Source organism: Abramis brama, assembly GCF_963993115.1.
Source record: "Abramis brama genome assembly, chromosome: 6".
Taxonomy (NCBI): Eukaryota; Metazoa; Chordata; class Actinopteri; order Cypriniformes; family Leuciscidae; genus Abramis; species Abramis brama.
In genome coordinates, this window is record NC_139968.1 from 17,738,101 (window position 1) to 17,757,263 (window position 19,163).

Sequence of the window (19,163 nt, forward strand, 5' to 3'; positions counted from 1 at the left end):
ATACAAACAGAGTGAGAAAACTAGTTACAGTCATTTGTGAAATGAGAGTTCAAAATGAGAGTTCCTGTACAATTCATCAGCTTTTCATGTTTTCTATTTTCTGTTACTGTTGTGCAAGGTCAAGGTGAGTTCAATCATTTTTAGTAGAATGTTATTCGTATTATATACACATCCAACACTTTTAAATGACCTTAAGTTGTTTTAAAGAGTGTTGACTCAGAATGTCATTGAGAGGATATATTATATGATCTATAATTAGATCAGATAATATATATCTATAAACATAGAACCAGTTTGGAAAGCTTCATATTATGAATATTGAAACAATGAAGTTGAACTGCATGGCAGGTTTTGCTGGTATAGATTCACTGCTGGCAAAATTGGCTTTCAATAAAACGTGGCTGCCTATTCAGAAGAAAGGTGAAAAAAATTGAAATCAGTGCTACATGACTAGAGAAAATTAAGAAAAGGGCTGTTTAATGTTTTTTATTAGTATTATTTATTATTATTTTTATTATTATATAAATTATCAGAATTTTGATTTTATTTCATTCTGATTGGATTATTCTCCAAATTAAAAGTAACAAAATAAAGATGCTACATTTTAAATATTTGTTTAAAAGTTTGAAAGCGTTGTGAATCTTCTTCAATCACACTCATGTCCAATGCTCTATGGGACAGATTCATTCACCACAATATACTTTATGATTTGATTCAAGAAGATCATAAGTGAACAGTGTAAATATTGCTTGTGCACAGAGAGGTCCAGTGTTAGAAAAACCTCTCTTTGACTTTGATAAATGATTCACTTGTTGATCCCCAAGCAGACAAGAGTATCAGAGACAGACCAACAAAGATACTTGTGAAACTCCTCGGCTTCATCTTTTGGTTGTTTTTCTTTAATGTCTTTTTCATTAAGATTTTATTGACTTGAAAAGGTTCAATTATATGCACTTCCCAAAACATTTAAAGTCCCTGTAAAGTCAAAATTAAGTATGTGTTCTGAGTTTGTCACACCACAGAAAAATGTGTTATTAGCCACCCAGCCAAATAGCAGCAAATGGTGATTTTAAACTTATAACAGGGTCTGAGTTTGTTTTTGGAGCAACAGTGTTGTACTTGCGAGTAAGGGTAAATGTGCTTTATGCTTTTTATTCTCTTTATATGTATTGTATGAAATGTATCCCCAAATGTGCTAAATCTGGCTGGACTCTGAACCCAGAATGTGATGGTAATACACCAGTGTTACATAACAAATAATTAATATGTGAAATAACACTAAAATCATTATATCCATATAGCTTTCATTATGCAAAAAAAACATCTAGTGTCACACTGAAACATTCTTAAATTAGATAGACATTAACCTTAACTTCAAAACTGAATATTAAAATAAAACAAGTTTGTAGTTAATAAACTAATATTATATATTTCCAAAGCATTCAAGAAAATATTTGCTTGATCTTAGTTAGATTTTTTTTCTAAATGATGAAAGGAGTCAACACACCAATATTTGTAAAAGTTGAGAAAATGGAATGAGATTATTTACTTTCTTCCTGTGATGCTGTAGAAAGTGTCCAACTGATGTTGTTTTCTAGGTTTTAATCAATGTTTTATTTATTTATTTATTTATTTAGTATTGGGGATAATCATGAGGCAACAGGATTTGCTGATCATTATTATTTGGTAACTACAAAATCAGCAAAAACAAACAAACAAAAAAACGACTTACTAATAACTACTTTCTAATTGCTTGCTTAATTTCCAGATAATAGTTTAGCAAATATATCTAAAAGTTCTCAAAATAGAAAATGTGCTTATACTTATTTAGGGACTTATTCAAAATGTCCTCTATTTATGGCAAGCTATATTTTTCCTATTTTAGTATTTTTAAAAAAAAAAAAGAAAAGTCAATTGTCAGAATCATTTGTTTTCCCCAAAAGACAAAGCATGCAAATCCAGTTTCACACATTTTTTATGCTTCATCTCTTCTTACCCTTATTTGTTTTGTACAGAAGTAACTTGTGAGCTTAAGTCAACCACATTCGGAGTAAAAAAGATCAACCCAGAGGGAAAAACTATTTTCAGAGCTGGAGAAAGTGTGGAGATCACCTGCACTGAAAAATACATGATCTTTCAAACAAAAGAAACCATCTACTCATTTACATGTCTAGAGAATGGACAGTGGGATTATGAGCCTGTTTGTGCGGGTAAGATTATAGAGAAACACTTCTGCATTTAGTGCTGAACTTACCGCATTATATTAAAATAATGTAAATCTTGTTTCAGATATTAGATGTGAAGTTCCACGAGACCAGCATGTGTCTAGCCCAGAATATTACTTCTCGGGAGATAAGACATTGGGAGCAAAAAGATCTTACTATTGCATGTCTGGATATGATCAAATGTCAGCAGTGGCCACATGCACACGAGACGGATGGACACCAAAACCACTGTGTCGAGGTATGGGCTGATATTAAATCTTACAATTTGTGCATATATTATGAATTCAAATTAGAATGATGATATTTTTGTTTTACAGTAAAAATGTGTGCAACACCAAACATCCCAAATGCAGAGATTGTGGGAGATCAGAGAACACACTACGACATCAATTCAAGAATACAATATAAATGTCGTCCTGGGTTTGAACCAGAGCAGCCTGTACAAATCACCTGTAATTCCCAGACTGAATGGACAGGCAAACGGCAATGCACTGGTATGATTTTTGTATCATTAATGATTATTATAATTGATTTTATTTATTATTACTATCACTTATTATTATTCTCATTATTATTATAGAAATTATCAGAATTTTGATTTTACTTCATTCTGATTGGATGATTCTCCAAATTAAATGTAACAAAATAAAGACACTACATTTTAAATATTTGTTTAAAAGTTTGAAAGTGTGAATCTTCTTCAATCTCACTCATTTCCAATGCCCAACAGATTAATTCACCACAATATACTTTATGATTTGATTCAAGAAAAAAAAAAGCGAACAGTGTAAATATTGCTTGTGCACAGAGTGGTCTGGTGTAAGAAAAACCTCTCTTTGACTTTGATAAATGATTCACTTGTTGATCCCCAAGCAGACAAGAGTATCAGAGACAGACCAACAAAGATACTTTTGAAACTCCTCGGCTTCGTCTTTTAGTTGTTTTTCTTTAATTGTTTTCTTTTAGTTGTTTTTGAAAATTTTCTTTAATTTTCTTAAACTCTTTTTGTTGTTGTTACTTATTTAAATGTCTTTCTGATTTAGATTTAATTGATTTGAAAATAATTGTTATATATATATATATATATATACACTCACCTAAAGGATTATTAGGAACACCTGTTCAATTTCTCATTAATGCAATTATCTAATCAACCAATCACATGGCAGTTGCTTCAATGCATTTAGGGGTGTGGTCCTGGTCAAGACAATCTCCTGAACTCCAAACTGAATGTCAGAATGGGAAAGAAAGGGTTTTGAGCATAAAGCAATTTTGAGCGTGGCATGGTTGTTGGTGCCAGACGGGCCGGTCTGAGTATTTCGCAATCTGCTCAGTTACTGGGATTTTCACGCACAACCATTTCTAGGGTTTACAAAGAATGGTGTGAAAAGGGAAAAACATCCAGTATGCGGCAGTCCTGTGGGCGAAAATGCCTTGTTGATGCTAGAGGTCAGAGGAGAATGGGCCGACTGATTCAAGCTGATAGAAGAGCAACTTTGACTGAAATAACCACTCGTTACAACCGAGGTATGCAGCAAAGCATTTGTGAAGCCACAACACGCACAACCTTGAGGCGGATGGGCTACAACAGCAGAAGACCCCACCGGGTACCACTCATCTCCACTACAAATAGGAAAAAGAGGCTACAATTTGCACAAGCTCACCAAAATTGGACAGTTGAAGACTGGGGGATGTTTTCTTGGCACACTTTAGGCCCCTTAGTGCCAATTGGGCATCGTTTAAATGCCACGGCCTACCTGAGCATTGTTTCTGACCATGTCCATCCCTTTATGACCACCATGTACCCATCCTCTGATGGCTACTTCCAGCAGGATAATGCACCATGTCACAAAGCTCGAATCATTTCAAATTGGTTTCTTGAACATGACAATGAGTTCACTGTACTAAAATGGCCCCCGCAGTCACCAGATCTCAACCCAATAGAGCATCTTTGGGATGTGGTGGAACGGGAGCTTCGTGCCCTGGATGTGCATCCCACAAATCTCCATCAACTGCAAGATGCTATCCTATCAATATGGGCCAACATTTCTAAAGAATGCTTTCAGCACCTTGTTGAATCAATGCCACGTAGAATTAAGGCAGTTCTGAAGGCGAAAGGGGGTCAAACACAGTATTAGTATGGTGTTCCTAATAATCCTTTAGGTGAGTGTATATATATATATATATATATATATATATATATATATATATATATATCACAGATTATATTGTACTTATGTAACTGGTCCTATTCGACCTGCTCCTTGCTGGATTCAAGCCGGGGACTCTGGCGTGGAAGACGGACACGCTAACAAGGACTCTAAAGACCACAGCCTCTAGTGTCAATTGCTAGTGCATGTCTTGAGGCCAGGGGAGTGAGGTTTACACGCACAGCTCTTACTGTCCTACGACAGTAAAGAATGTAAAAACATTGTGTTCACAGTTTCGTCATACTGCCTTTATCTTGAATTTTTTCAATATCCAATCAAATCATTAAACATCTGCATAATGACGACTCAAAACATATAAGATCAGAATGTTTATGTTTGTAAACTGTTTCCTTGCAGCAAAGCAGAGATCGTGCCGTGATCTATCCGTGGAAAACGGGTTGACATACAGCCACCCCTCCAATGAAGAAGAAATCTTTTACACCTGCAACACGGGTTATAAACCCTTCACTGGGAACTGGTGGGATTCAGTGACATGCAGCAAAGGCTCTTGGTCTGAAGAACCTCGGTGCATCCGTGAGTTTTATTATTGTCAGTCTCAGGTGTTAGACGAATGATAGTGTACTGAAATGTGCTTCCTGTTTTCTGTCTTTACAGGGGAGGAAGAATGTGGTGCTTTTCCCAGTGTTCACCATGGAAAACTAAAGCAAGGCCCTCGTGATCGAGGAACTGCTGAAGTGGAATGTGATCCAGGGTTCATATCAAGTCAACGCTTCATTACATGTATCAGAGGTACATGGGAGAAACCAGTTTGTGAGGGTGAGCTTCTCAAACTCTTATTGCATGTTTGTGAGGAGCAGCGACAGTATATAGTGGAAAATAGACACTATTTATTGAAAATGTTAATCTCAGTCTTACTGGATTTCATGAATTACCATTAACATATTTTTTTTAGTGGGCGTCAGTTGTAACATTCCTCCAAAGGTGGAATATGCATTCATAACATCTAAACCTGAAGAATTTTATGCACATGGATCTAGTGTAACATATGTATGTCGAAGATCATTCTTAATGAATGGGAAGAGTACAGTTTTCTGCCACAATGGAACTTGGGAAGAAACACCAACATGTGAAGGTAAGATTTTGATTGGTGATGATAACTGACTTTTAAAACGTCTTACAGATTAGTAACGTCTTACAAAAAAAAAATAAAAAAAAATAAATCTTGTATGTGAAAATGAAGAGAGACTGTTAGATATTTGACAATCAAGAGGAATAACATCAAGTCCACAGATAATTTGTGGTGGGGACAACAATAATTACAAAATCAATTTGCTCTGAAGACTCAGTAAAATCATAATTTGAGTTTAGTCCATATATGCACTAGATTAATATGTTATTGTTAAACATTATCAGTTTTTGCTGATATATGCTGGATGACTCATCCTGAACTACACAGTTTTACGTCCAATCAAATGCTCTCTAGAATCAAAATCAAATTAGTGATTTAGTGCCATTGTGCTATACTCCTTTCTTATAAAAAAAAAGTTCTAACCTGAGAAAAATTATTGAGAGATTGAAAAATGGTCACATTAATCCTCAGTGAAATCGCAAAATAAAATGATGATAGCAACTTTTTAAATAAAGTAGTAGGGACACTAAGTATAATGTACACACCTGAATGCATCTAAAGCTATTAATGAGGAAAATTTAAAATAATGTATCTGACTCCACAGTCTCTCTCCACATATATTTTTTTCTTGTTTTGTTTTTTTGGCACATGAGAAAGATACGAGTATGGAAATAAAGCTATTCAATGAAATTCCAGAAGGACGATGAATCTGTGAAAATGGAAAATGGAGTGAAAACTTCTGCACAAGAGAGTCACTTAAAATGTAATGAATCAAAAATCACATTTACTTACTTAATGGTAAAAGATGACTATACATGACAAACATCAGCTGGGACTGATGGTGAATTAAGTGGAAAAATGTCATTTGTTTTATTAATTTATTTGTATCACTAACAGACCTTAGTCAGGATATGCATTATATTGTATATTGTATTATATCATCTTGAATTATTCATGAGGTTGTTAGGGATAGATATATACTCCATTTTAAGCTCAGTTTTCTTTACTGTAACGCTGCTTGTTGAATATATGACAAAAATGTAATTGTTATGCTAAACCACTACTTTTGCAAAAGTAATTAGCATAGTTACTCTTGAACACTGGGCCACAAAGTATAAAAGCTTCTGTGTGGATAAATATGTGATCTAATGTCTGCTTTCTCTAGAGGCAACATGTCCTCTAAACACAGCAGTGGAAGACTTAAAAATAAAGCGATTCCCTGATATTGAGGGTCCCGTCAAACCTGGACACAAGTTAATATTTTCATGCAATGGACAAGGGCTGAAATTAAAAGGACAGAGAGAAATCACCTGTCAGCCAAGTGGAGAATGGAGCAGCCCTTTCCCTAAATGTGAAGGTAAGAACACAGAATGTAAAAGCCTTGGATTGGACAATGATAAATCAATGATAGATCTGTTCACATGGAGGATGCTTGATTTATCAAATCTTTATGTTATTTAGAGGTAATGTGTGTCGCAAACCTGCCTGTAAACATGAGATCAGACGGACGCCCGGGGCCTGAGGTTTCAATCAGACCTGGACACACAATAACTCTTTCATGTGTTCGGAAGGGATCGGAATTACAAGGACAGAGTAAAATATCCTGCTTGCCAACTGGAGAATGGGACGTCCCATTTCCTAAATGTGTAGGAGGTAACCCTTACGAACATAAATATATGGGAATATACTGCAAAATATAATGTGATATACTGTAATAGAGATGGGCATAATTACATGGAAATATATTTAAAATACAAATACAAAATACTGTGTGAAAAAATGTATTTAAATACAAATACAGTATTTAGTATTTTGAAAATACACAAAATACATGTGAAATTGGTCATCCAGTGCAGGTATAGATCACAGTGAATGAAGAAACTACATAGGCCTACTGACTTTTCATTCCTAACCTCATCTCTGCCCTCTCTTTCTTTCTTTCTTTCTTTCTTTCTTTCTTTCTTTCTTTCTTTCTTTCTTTCTTTCTTTCTTTCTTTCTTTCTTTCCTGGCAATTACAAATAAACTTATGCAAAATAGCAGCCATTTATATACTCATTTCTGGTTACAATGTAGTCTATTACTTGTGGTGAACACTATTAAAAAATTCATGTATGTAAAACTGTGGGAACCTTTTCTGCTATCTAGCAAAGAATATGGATGGACGATATGACCAAAATCTCAATTTTACTTCACAGTAACAATATCATGGTTTCGCAATTCTCAATATCAGTTTTGATTCCACAGCATAAACTGAATTTCAGTTAGTCTGAATTTCAGTTACTTTTTGCAGGTAGTCTAATGCTTTTAAAGTAATTTTATGTTTATTTTATGTAAAGTTTATTTGTTTTTATAAGTTTATTAAAATTAGAAAGTGTATCTAAAATTTAAAATTAGAATTAATTTAGATTCATTTGACAATATTTACCCCTTTTTTATTATTATTTATGTACAATAAAACTAAAAGCTGAAGATTTTTGTGGAGTTTCTTTTTCCACTCCAACGTTAATTCCTGCCCACTAAAAGCTGCACGGATACATTTGCTTACCCCACAAATAGGCCCATCTATGTAAATGATTTAGAAAAAGTTCCATCAATTCAAACTTTATATCATCGCTATGATATGTAGTGGCATATCACCCAGCCCTAACATGCAGTAATGCTTTAAACACATTTGACAAGCTAGTTGATAAAAATCAACAACCGGTCAAGACTGATTGGCTAACGCTATTTTCCCACTTGTGCTCTTTTGTTCTTTCATGTTAATAATGCACTATTTTAACTTTAATCGACAAGTAGAATTGATCATGACATTCTCACCTTATTCCAAAAAAAAATTGCTGATCCAATGCTGAGCTAGTGAATGTCTGAACTACTTGATGCACAAAATCAGTACCCTGATAAAGAGGATGACTGGCAAAAAGTATTTTATGTATTTTGAAAATACAAAAATACTCATCTTAAATGTATTTAAATACAAATTACATTTGATTTTTTCCAAAAGCTCTAAAATACAAAATACAAAAGAGTATTTTGTATTTCAAATACGTATTTTAAATACATGTATCTGAAATACTGCCCATCCCTGTGTATTACATAATACATTTCCATATATGGGAAAGTAGTTCTTATATTTTTCAATATACTGCAATATATACATTGACCATGTATGGCTATATATTGATACATATAAAATATTTAGAAATTAAGGCAAAAATAGCATTACATGTAATGTTCATAAAGTTGTATCCTTTATTATGTACATATATTGCACATACATGTTCCCATATAAATGTGAATGTGTGTACACGCATATATACACACATTCATGGAATGAGTTGCAGCAGATTTCTAGTTCCCAGCATGCTTTGCTTCTGACTGTTAAAGAAGAGTACATTTTACAGTGAAGTGTTGTTTCATGTGTTTTGGTCAATATTAATGTAGTGGGAGAGCTGCTGGTGTTTAATGTTCTGTTATTTTGGAATTTAAAAGGTTTTCTGTAATGTGTTTTGGGGGTTATTGTGCTGAAGAGTAGAGCCTGTGGTTAGTTTGACAATAACTGGCAAAACACCATTAAGACTATGGGCCCTATCATACACCCAGCGCAATGTAGCGCCAGGCAAATGTTTCGACGGCCTGCGCCACGTTGTTTAAATAGCATATGCATGTGCGCCCATGGGCGTGCTGGTCTGAAGGGAATGAGAGATGAGACTCTGATTGGTTTAACGCACGTAAAGCCTAAAACACACCCATTAGTCATTAAGAGAATAGGGACAACCCTCTTAGACCATGCACCGGGCGCGCCGACCATTTTTCCCGTCGTTAAACTAGCAAAAGTGGATTTGGACACACATTAAGTACCTTAGTACTAAGCGCTTTAGACCATGCATTAGATCGTTAAAATAGGGCTCTATATGTTACTATATTTAAAAAGTAATGGCTGTGCACTCCTCTGCACAGTGATAATGTCTTTGCTAAATACTTTAGTACATGCAGGTGTGCATGTTTTTTTTGTTTTTTTTATTGAAAATATGAAACATTTAAAATGTAAATAATGATAAAATATAAGAAAAGTATTACATTATATATTTCTCTATAAAGCCTATGGGCCCTATTTTAACGATCTGAAACACAAGTATCGAGCGCAAAGCGCAAGTAACTTTGTGGGCGGGTCTTTGGCGCTGTTGCTATTATACCGGCGGGATAAATTACCCTTGCGCCCGATGCACATCTAAAATGGGTTGGTCTGAATTAGCTTCATTATTCATAGGTGTGGTCTGGGCGTAACATGAAATAAACCAATCAGAGCGACATCTCACATTCACTTTACAGTTTTTTACAATCACTTTGCTACTATTTTCAGAACCTTGATGTCATTTTTCAAAACTCTAGACACAAAACTCAAAACGGTTATCACTTGTAACACAGGCTGTCTAATGTTCAAAACATTGTGCATTCACATCTTTAAAGAAATCTTGCACTTGCACAATCATTGGTTCAATAAACAAATTTACTGTGAAATACCATTGAAACATAACTATAGTTCACCCACACACAACCGATAGTTTCACTGTGTCATTGTTCGTACAATCATTAAATATTGTAGAACAAAATAGATGATACAGGTTTCATTATGGTACTACATGTACAGTAAATACATCTCTGTAAAAGTACTGCAGTAGTAGAGAGAATACAGACACAGTGGAATCATTGAACAAAGTTTGTAATATATTGATGCAAAACACAACAGTACAATCACAACATAGGTTTATTTGAATCAAAGCAAAAATAATTAGCTATGAAATAGAAAAGAAAAGACAGTACTGTAAAACATCAAATGCAGTGTTCCTCAACTTGCTTGCTTGTACTGTAAAACAGGAGTGATTACTGTACTTCTACATTGTCATCAACTCTGTGTTGTTCTGAAAATAGTAGCAAAGTGATTGTAAAAAACTGTAAACATGGAAGATTGTTTGTCTGTTTCCATACAACTATGCATTAAGAGTAATGCAACAATTACTTATCATTTTGAGCAGCTGTATCAATTGATAGTTAGACCATTGTAAGGAAATGAATAGACACTCATTTGAAATGTAATTGCCTTTTGAAATAGTAGGTGATTTTTGTTGAATGAACTAATGATCTATGTTTTATGTGTAATGTATCCAAGCAATTGAGAAAAGGGTTAGAGTTTTGAAAAATTTTGCATTTGATCATTGGTTGTGAGTTGTGTCTAGAGTTGTGAAAAATGACATCAAGGTTCTGAAAATAGTAACAAAGTGATTGTAAAAAACGCCTCGGTTACGACTGTAACCTCGGTTCCCTGAAGAGGGAACGAGCGTTGCGTCGAGTTTGACGCTATGGGAACGCTTTGCGTGATGACGTCTTGAAGCACATGTAAAATCAGTCCAATGGTGTGGCGGAACGTCAGAGGCGGGTGACGTCACGTACCAGGAAGCTATAAAAGCCGGCCCGAAACAGAAAACGAAAGCTTCGTAAAGTCTGAAGTCGTGTTGACAGGCATGAAGGAGATATGGCAAGGTGACGCAACGCTCGTTCCCTCTTCAGGGAACCGAGGTTACAGTCGTAACCGAGGCGTTCCCTTTCAAGGGAACTCGCGTTGCGTCGAGTTTGACGCTATGGGAACGTCTATACCAACGCCTCCATAGCTACAAATGTCTGTCCTGTGTGAAATCTGGTGAGCAGCACTAGGAAGACAAAACATGAGACCCTGGAGCAGAGTCTAGATCCAGAGAGTAGAACCTGACGAAAGTGTGCGGTGAGGACCAGCCTGCCGCATCACAAACGTCCTGTAACGAAACTCCTGATATAAGGGCCTTAGAGGCCGCCATACTCCTCGTAGAGTGCGACCGGACAGCCTACAGGAGAAGGCTGTCCAGCCGCCTCATAAGCAAGTGAGATAGTCTCAACCACCCACTGCTCATCCTTTGCTTAGACACTGGACCTCCCTTGTTAGGGGAGCAAATGTCACTTTTACGCCACAGGGCAGTTCTGTGGACATACGCGTCTAACGCCCGAACAGGGAAAAGCAAATTAATCGCCTCCTGGTCCGATTTCGAAAGGGAGGAGGACCTCCAAGTGCCACGAGGGAAACGAGATACCAAAGGGGTCTTTCCCCACAGACATTCCACCCAAAGGACTGTGGTAAGCACCTACGGCCGCCACATAAACCTTTAAAGTGGACGGGGTCAGACCTGCAGTGAACCGGTCCTGCAGGAACTCCAGAACTGTACCAATTGGGCAGTTGACTGGATCCAACCGACGGTCACTACACAAAGAGGTGAATACTCTCCAGTTCAGGGCATAAAGTTTCCTCGTGGAGGGAGCTCTGGGCTGTAGAATGGTCTCAACAACCTCAGTTGAGAGACCTGACTCTATGAGCTGGGCCCCCTCAGAGGCCAAGCCCACAGGTTCCACAGTTCTGGGCGGGGGTGAAATATCGAGCCCTCCGCCTGGGACAGAAGGTCCCTCCTGACGGGTAGCTCCAGAGGAGGCCCGTCGAGGAGCGACACAAGATCGGGAAACCATACTCTGCCCGGCCAGCGCGGGGCTATAAGAAGCAGGCAAACCCGGTCCCTGCGAACTCTCTCCAGAACTCCCGGGAGCAGAGCAACTGGGGGAAAAGCGTACAGACGTAGCCTCGGCCACGTCTGCACCCTAGCATCCAGTCCAAAGGAGCTGGATGCGTGAGGGAGAACCAAAGTGGACAGTGAGACGTCTCTCGAGACGCAAACAGACCCACTTATAATTTCCATATCAGCTCCACCACCTCGGGGGTGGAGCCACCATTCCCCGGGCCTCGGCCCCTGTCTCGACAGAGTGTCTGCTCCTATATTCTGGACCCCGGGGATGTAGGCTGCCTTGAGTGACAGCAACTTCCCCTGGGACCACAAGAGGATATGGCGTGTCAGCGCAAACCCCCTTGATATAGGCGACTACCGACGTGTTGTCCGTATGTACTACACATGGTGTCCCCTGAGACCTGTGATAAAGCTCCTCAGAGCCCGGAAGACAGCTAACATCTCTAGGCTATAGAATGCCAGGAACGATGATGGTCTTCCCACAGACCTTGAGATGAGCGACCCTCAGGATCGCTCCCCAACCCGTGAGGGAAGCATCCGTCGTTAGCAGTTTGCGACGACAAGGAGCTCCCAGCACTGGGCCCTGGGACAGGAACCAAGGTTTCTTCCACATAACCAAGGCACGTAGGCATCACCGCGTGACCTTGATTGTGCGAAATGGGTTGCCCCTCGGGGAAAAACCCTCTGGTCCTGAGCCACCACTGCAGGGGCCTCATGTGCAGCAGTCCAAAAGGTATCCCGTTGGAAGCTGCTGCCATGAGACCCAACAGTCTCTGGAACTGTTTGACAGTGAGTAGCTGGCCTAGCTTTACACTTCTCACAGCTGCCAGGATCGAAGCGTGGCGAAGACAGGCGCGCCTGCATCGACACTGAATCCCAAACCACGCCTAAAAAAGTGGTCCTCTAAAATAGAGAAGCACACTTTTCTTGGCGTTCAGCCGTAACCCCAACTCTTTCATATGGGCGAGAACAACATCTCGATGTTGAACCGCCATCTAATGCGACTGAGCTAAAATCAACCAATCGTCGATGTAGTTCGTGATGCGAATACCCCGGAGGCGCAGAGGCGCCAGAGCTGCATCCACGCATTTGGTGAAAGTGCGGGGTGATAAAGCCAGGCCGAATGGAAGAACTCGATATTGGTATGCTTTGCCCCCGAAAGCAAACCTCAGGAACTTCCAATGACACGGACGGATGGAAATATGCGTCCTTGAGGTCTATCGTGACAAACCAGTCCTCGGACTAATCTGTGGCACGATTGTCTCAATGTTAACATTTTGAACTTGAGCTGCATGACAACTCGAAGACCTAAAATGGGACACAATCCCCCGTCCTACTTTGGAACTATGAAGTACCGGCTGTAAAACCCGGTTTCCCTGTTGGAGGGAGGTACATATTCTATGGCCCCTTTCTCTAACAGAGTGTTTACTTCCTGTTCCATAACCAGAACCTGCTCGGGGCCCACCATTGTGGGCAGGACCCCCATAAACCGCGGTGGGCGTTACTAGAATTGTATCTAATACCCTTTTTCCACGGTCTGCAGGACCCAACGAGAAACATTTGACAGTAGCTTCCACGCTGTCAAAGATTCTACTAGAGGTACCAGTCTCTCGAGACTGGTTTCTGGATTTTGTTGCTGTTGAGTAGTCGGTTCGTCGCCCTGTAACGGCGCACCGGCAGGGAACGACCAAACAGACTGCTCTAGCACCCTCCTCAGAGGGGGCGGGCATCCCGAGGCCACTACGTTTCCGGGTGGACCTTGAGATATGTGCTCGCCGGAGACCGCTGCGCCCTGTAACACCGGAGGCGGCAGGGTTAGCAGAACGGTCCCCTGAGGGCACCGAAGAGAGACGGCACCGTATTTTTCTCCTGCTGTTGAGCAGTCGGTTCGTCGCCCTGTAACGGCGCACCGGCAGGGAACGACCAAACAGACTGCTCTAGCACCCTCCTCAGAGGGGGCGGGCATCCCGAGGCCACTACGTTTCCGGGTGGACCTTGAGATATGTGCTCGCCGGAGACCGCTGCGCCCTGTAACGCTGGAGGCGGCAGGGTTGGCAGAACGGTCCCCTGAGGGCACCGAAGAGAGACGGGCACCGTGAAAAGAGGTGTTAACCGCTCTGCTTCGGGGGGACTACCCTCATTTGTCCTGAGCCCTCAGACATCAGGACTTTTTCCCAGCAGCCTTCTTGGCGGTAATAACGGTCCGCAGATCCGTTTTACCCCTCGAAGACTGCTGGGTTTGAGAGCGCCCTCCGTGTCCCCGAGATTTTTGTGGGGGAGCACGGGAGGAAACGCTCTGTTTCTGAGTGGCGCGGTGCTCAGCGCTCTTTCTAGAGGAGTGAGGCTGCTCCCGCTCAGCAGCCTCATAGAAAGAACGGCGGGGGAGAAGTTTCTGGAGAGCAGCAGCTTGCTTAGCGGCTTCTTGTGATTTTGCTACCGCAACACTAACTGCATCACCAAACAGACCAACAGTGGAGACCGGAGCATCTAAGAGAACATGCTTTTCTTTATCCTTGATATCACTTAGATTGAGCCACAGATGCCTCTCAGTGGCCACCAGGGCTGCCATAGACCGCCCGATAGATTTAGCGGTCTCCTTGGTGGCCCTGAGAGACAAATCTGTGGCTCTGCGAAGTTCGGCCACAGTGTCAGGTCCAATTCCCCCGCCCTCCTCCAAATCCCCCAATAATTCAGCCTGATAGGCTTGTAAAATGGACATCGTATGCAGACACGCTGCAGCTTGACCAGCGGCTGCATACGATTTATGAACCAGGGAAGATGTTACTTTAACTGGCTTAGAGGGAAGTGTAGGAGCTTTCAGAGAAGATGCCGTTGCTGGAGAGAGATAGCCCGCAAGCGTCTCTTCCACCTTCGGCATCTCCCCATAACCATACTCTTTATATTTAGATATTGAGGAGTAGTGAGATGTTTGTGGTGTATAAACTCTGTGAGACACTGGTTTCGCCCACGATCTCGACACCTCGGTGTGGAGATCGGGGAAAAACGGCAGGCTCCTGCGCTGGGGCTGCGCACGAGATGGCAGGAAGCGTTCGTCGAGCTTACTTTTCGAACGAACGTCCTGCCTATCTTCTGGCCACTCAATAGACAGTCTGTCAACAGCTCTAGTAATGACATCGAGCAGTTCCTCAAACGCATGAGACTGAGGTGGCGAATCCTCAGACTCAGCTTCAATACTCACAACATCCAACTCCTCAGAGCTGGATAGTTGCAGTACTGGTGCCTCTATCGGGGGGGAAGAAACCGCCGCGCGTGCTTCCACACCCTGATGAGAGGCACTGGATCTGTCAGTAAGAGGCTGAGATAAGGCAGAGCCCGTCTCAACATCCACTGACAGATCCATTTGCGAACCCCAGGTCTGAGATCGCCGCCGAGCCTCAGCCGCGGCGGGACCCGAGCCCTGGGGAACGTGGTCGGGATTGAACCGAGCCAAGCGGGATCGGAGCGTCCGCAATGGAAGCGCACAGCAATGCACACAGTCACCACCCTCGAGTGCTGACTGGGCATGCTCCTCTCCCAAACAAACAACACAAAGAGTGTGTGTGTCACCTCCCGTTAAATAACGCGGGCAGGGATGGACACACACTCTAAACTGCTGCTCGCTCGCCATACTGAATATATATATATATGATATAGACAGACAACACCAAATATACAGACAGATTTCACACAGAGCGCAACTGAAGACTCAGAAAGCTTTCGTTTTCTGTTTCGGGCCGGCTTTTATAGCTTCCTGGTACGTGACGTCACCCGCCTCTGACGTTCCGCCACACCATTGGACTGATTTTACATGTGCTTCAAGACGTCATCACGCAAAGCGTTCCCATAGCGTCAAACTCGACGCAACGCGAGTTCCCTTGAAAGGGAACTGTAAGAGCAGGCGCGCTTGTTCCATGGTGGATTGCTATTATAACGGCGGATTTGCCAGGCGCACGCCAGGACCGGTTCACAGCCGAGGAGACCGACGTTCTCGTCAGGGCCGTAAAACACAGAGAAGTGACATTGTATGGGGATGGAGAAACCCACCCAAATTAGCTTCGGTTAAACAGTATAAAATAATGTATGATTTGCAAAAATGAAAACTGCTGCTTCTGTGTAGATGAGAGAAGCAAAGTTTATGCGCGTTGTGCACACGCTAAATTGATTATGGCCAAGCATGCGCCCTTAAAATAGCATATGAATAACATGAGCAACGCGCCACTGACTTTAAACTAGGTTTTTCCTGGTCAGTGGCGGAATTGTTTTCTAAACCTGCAAAATAGCACCAGGGAACGTTTGCGCCGAAACACGCCTCCTCTTTTCGCTGCACCGGCCCCGGGAGCGCAAGTTCATTCCCAAGTTTACCGGCGTGCGTCTGTGGAGGGAAAAGTCCTCTGTGCGCAGGTGCAAAATAGGAATGATACTTGCGTCGGTGTACAAAGTCAATTGCGCTGGGTGCAAGATAGGGCCCTATGTGTGTTTATACTGAATGAGTAAATATATCTGCAATATATTTATTCACATGCATGCAGTACCATATCTTACATCTATATATTATGAAGTGTACTGAATATAAATTACAAACATTATGATATATTAGTTAATATTTCAATATATGAAAAGCGGCAATTCTTTATGTATTTTTCAATATATGGTGATATATTAGCACAATATATTATTCTGAACATTTTCAATTATGTCGTTAAATCGTTTAATATATCATTGATATATAAGGAAATATATTTTCTTTGCATAAGGTAAGGTTCACAGGTTTAGTTGAGTTTTATTTGCAGTGTTTGCAAGCATCACTATTGCTCATTAAAGTAAATGCTCAACTTTGATACGTAATTCATCGACACATCGTCTATCTTGATTTGGGCCAAGAAGATGTCCTAGCAACCACCCAGAATAACCTAGCAACAGCATAGCTACGCACTAGCACTGTGGCGATGAGCTTTACATGCATAACCGCAACTTCAGACACAAATTTAGATTTGGTTATAATATATTACATATAAATATCCACAGATCTCTTCAATACAGAAAGGCATTTTTTAAAACTTTTAAAAGAAGACCCCAAATTTTCATTTTAATAATGTTCATTACATAAAATCATGTTCTATGGTTGAAGGCCATAAAAAGGCATGTGGCTGATACTGAGGTTTATTAATGTCTCATTTGCCAATTTTTTGTGGTGATCTAAAAATAAAAAAATAACTTTTCTTTGCCTTCAGGGAAATGTGAGCGACCACCGCAAGTAGACTTTGCAGATACAAAAGAAATGACAAAACCTGAATACAATTCAGGGGAGAGAGTTGAATACATCTGCTTTAATACATACACACTGGTTCAGCATCACCCCTACTCCAAATACATGACCTGTGAACATGGCGAATGGAGAGGGAATATTAAGTGTTTGAGTAAGTATGAACACTCTAAACCATACATCAAAGACACGTTAGGCTTTTCTTACTGTATTTGTTTATCGTTATTTGTAAGGTTGATGTAATCTTGCAGTTGTTCTGTTTTTGATGAATCAATAAATGTATATTGTAACAGTGACAGTGAGATGTTGTTTGTTTCAGAGCCTTGTTCAGTGACGGTGGAGGAAATGGATAAAAGAGGTATAGAGCTGCGATGGGCTGGACGGGAAAAGATATTCTCACCACATGAGGATAGAATCGAGTTTGCATGTCAGAGGGGCAAACATTTAATAGGCAGTATCCCCCTAATACAATTCTGTAATGATGGAGTGATGAATTTGCCTGAGTGTGTGTGACAAGGAGAATAAAACATCACTGATGCATCAGCTGTACTAATAAAAAACAAATGAGCTAATCAAAATAAAACCTTTTACAATTCAGTTTCTCTGTTTTGTAATTCAATTTTCTCTGTCTTGCAATTAAAACTAAATGAATGATGTAATCATTATGTTTAAAATGTGCTTTAAAAAAACGCTATTACCTTATTTAATGCCAGCTAAGTGAGCATGTGTATGAAAAAAAAGTTTCAAAAAAGATTGCAAAAAGCCTGTAAGAACAAAGAGAAAAATAATAATCAAGTATTTTTACTATCACGCAAATACGGGGGAAAGAAATACATTAAACTTTATTTTTGCTCTGGGTTTCTGATTACAAATGTGATGACAGTGTCTGTGTCCAGACAAAGAAACAATGACAGCAGAGAATATAATGGGGATAAAAAAGAAGGCTGTCTATGAAGTAAATGTATGTTATTAGTGGAATATTAAACGAAATATAGTAAAGCCTATAGCTGTGGTGCGCGAGCTGATAAGAGAAAAACACGCAGTGGATTGAGCGCGCAGCGGCACAGACGCGCGAGCTGGTCGAGCGCATCCCTTTTTCACAGACGTCAGTGTAAAGTTTAATGTTCAGTCAGATCACTCGATGTCAATGGCAAAGAAAGTAAAATGAGCCATGTAGCTTATTATTAACGTTAACTGACGAGAGAGAGAGAGAGAGAGAGAGAGAGAGAGCGAGACGAATTACTGACGAATTCACACAACAAGTATGTAAAAATGCCTGTCTTGGTGAGTATCCTAGCAAACAAAGTCAGTTATATCTCAAGTGAACGTATTATGCACGTGCGTTCGGTCTTAAAGGGGCAGCATTTTAATAAACCTGCTGCTGTGTTTTAATGTTAATCAAACAAAGGACAAATATATTAGGCCTACTCACTGCTCTTGACTAAATAAGTTACATTTTGTAACTTTACAAAAAGATCCATCTATATTTAATTTAGACAGTAATGAATAGGCTATGCAATGTTTTTTCACATTTGATTGATTACTGTAGTTTTTGTTGTAGTGTCAAAATTGGAATAAAGAATTGATATTTCACTGGAACCACTGACCCATTCCTCAGCACTGAGCCTTTCTGGAGTTGATCTAAATATGTGCTGTGCTGTTACAGTTTTTTACGATTGTTTACACACTAAAATAAATATTTCCACACAATTTGCAAAATTCTACTCCAATGAGCAAAACACCTCCACAGATTTGCACAACATTACACACAATGT

At 40.1% G+C, this 19,163-nt stretch overlaps 1 protein-coding gene across 2 annotated transcripts; it reads left to right on the forward strand.

Annotated features, from left to right (window-relative positions):
- LOC311085004 (coagulation factor XIII B chain-like) lies at positions 1-17,985 on the forward strand. 2 transcript variants are annotated; one of them, XM_084117383.1, is made up of 11 exons: positions 1-124; positions 2,016-2,210; positions 2,290-2,463; positions 2,543-2,719; positions 4,793-4,969; positions 5,051-5,212; positions 5,349-5,528; positions 6,691-6,882; positions 6,987-7,178; positions 17,357-17,542; positions 17,708-17,985. In XM_084117383.1, exons 1-11 carry the CDS (start codon positions 55-57, stop codon positions 17,899-17,901), a joined length of 1,899 nt encoding a protein of 632 aa, XP_083973509.1. In that variant the 5' UTR covers positions 1-54; the 3' UTR covers positions 17,902-17,985. The 2 variants fall into 2 exon arrangements, with proteins under 2 accessions (XP_083973509.1, XP_083973510.1); XM_084117384.1 differs by lacking the exon at positions 5,349-5,528.
- Positions 17,986-19,163: the final 1,178 nt, after the last annotated feature.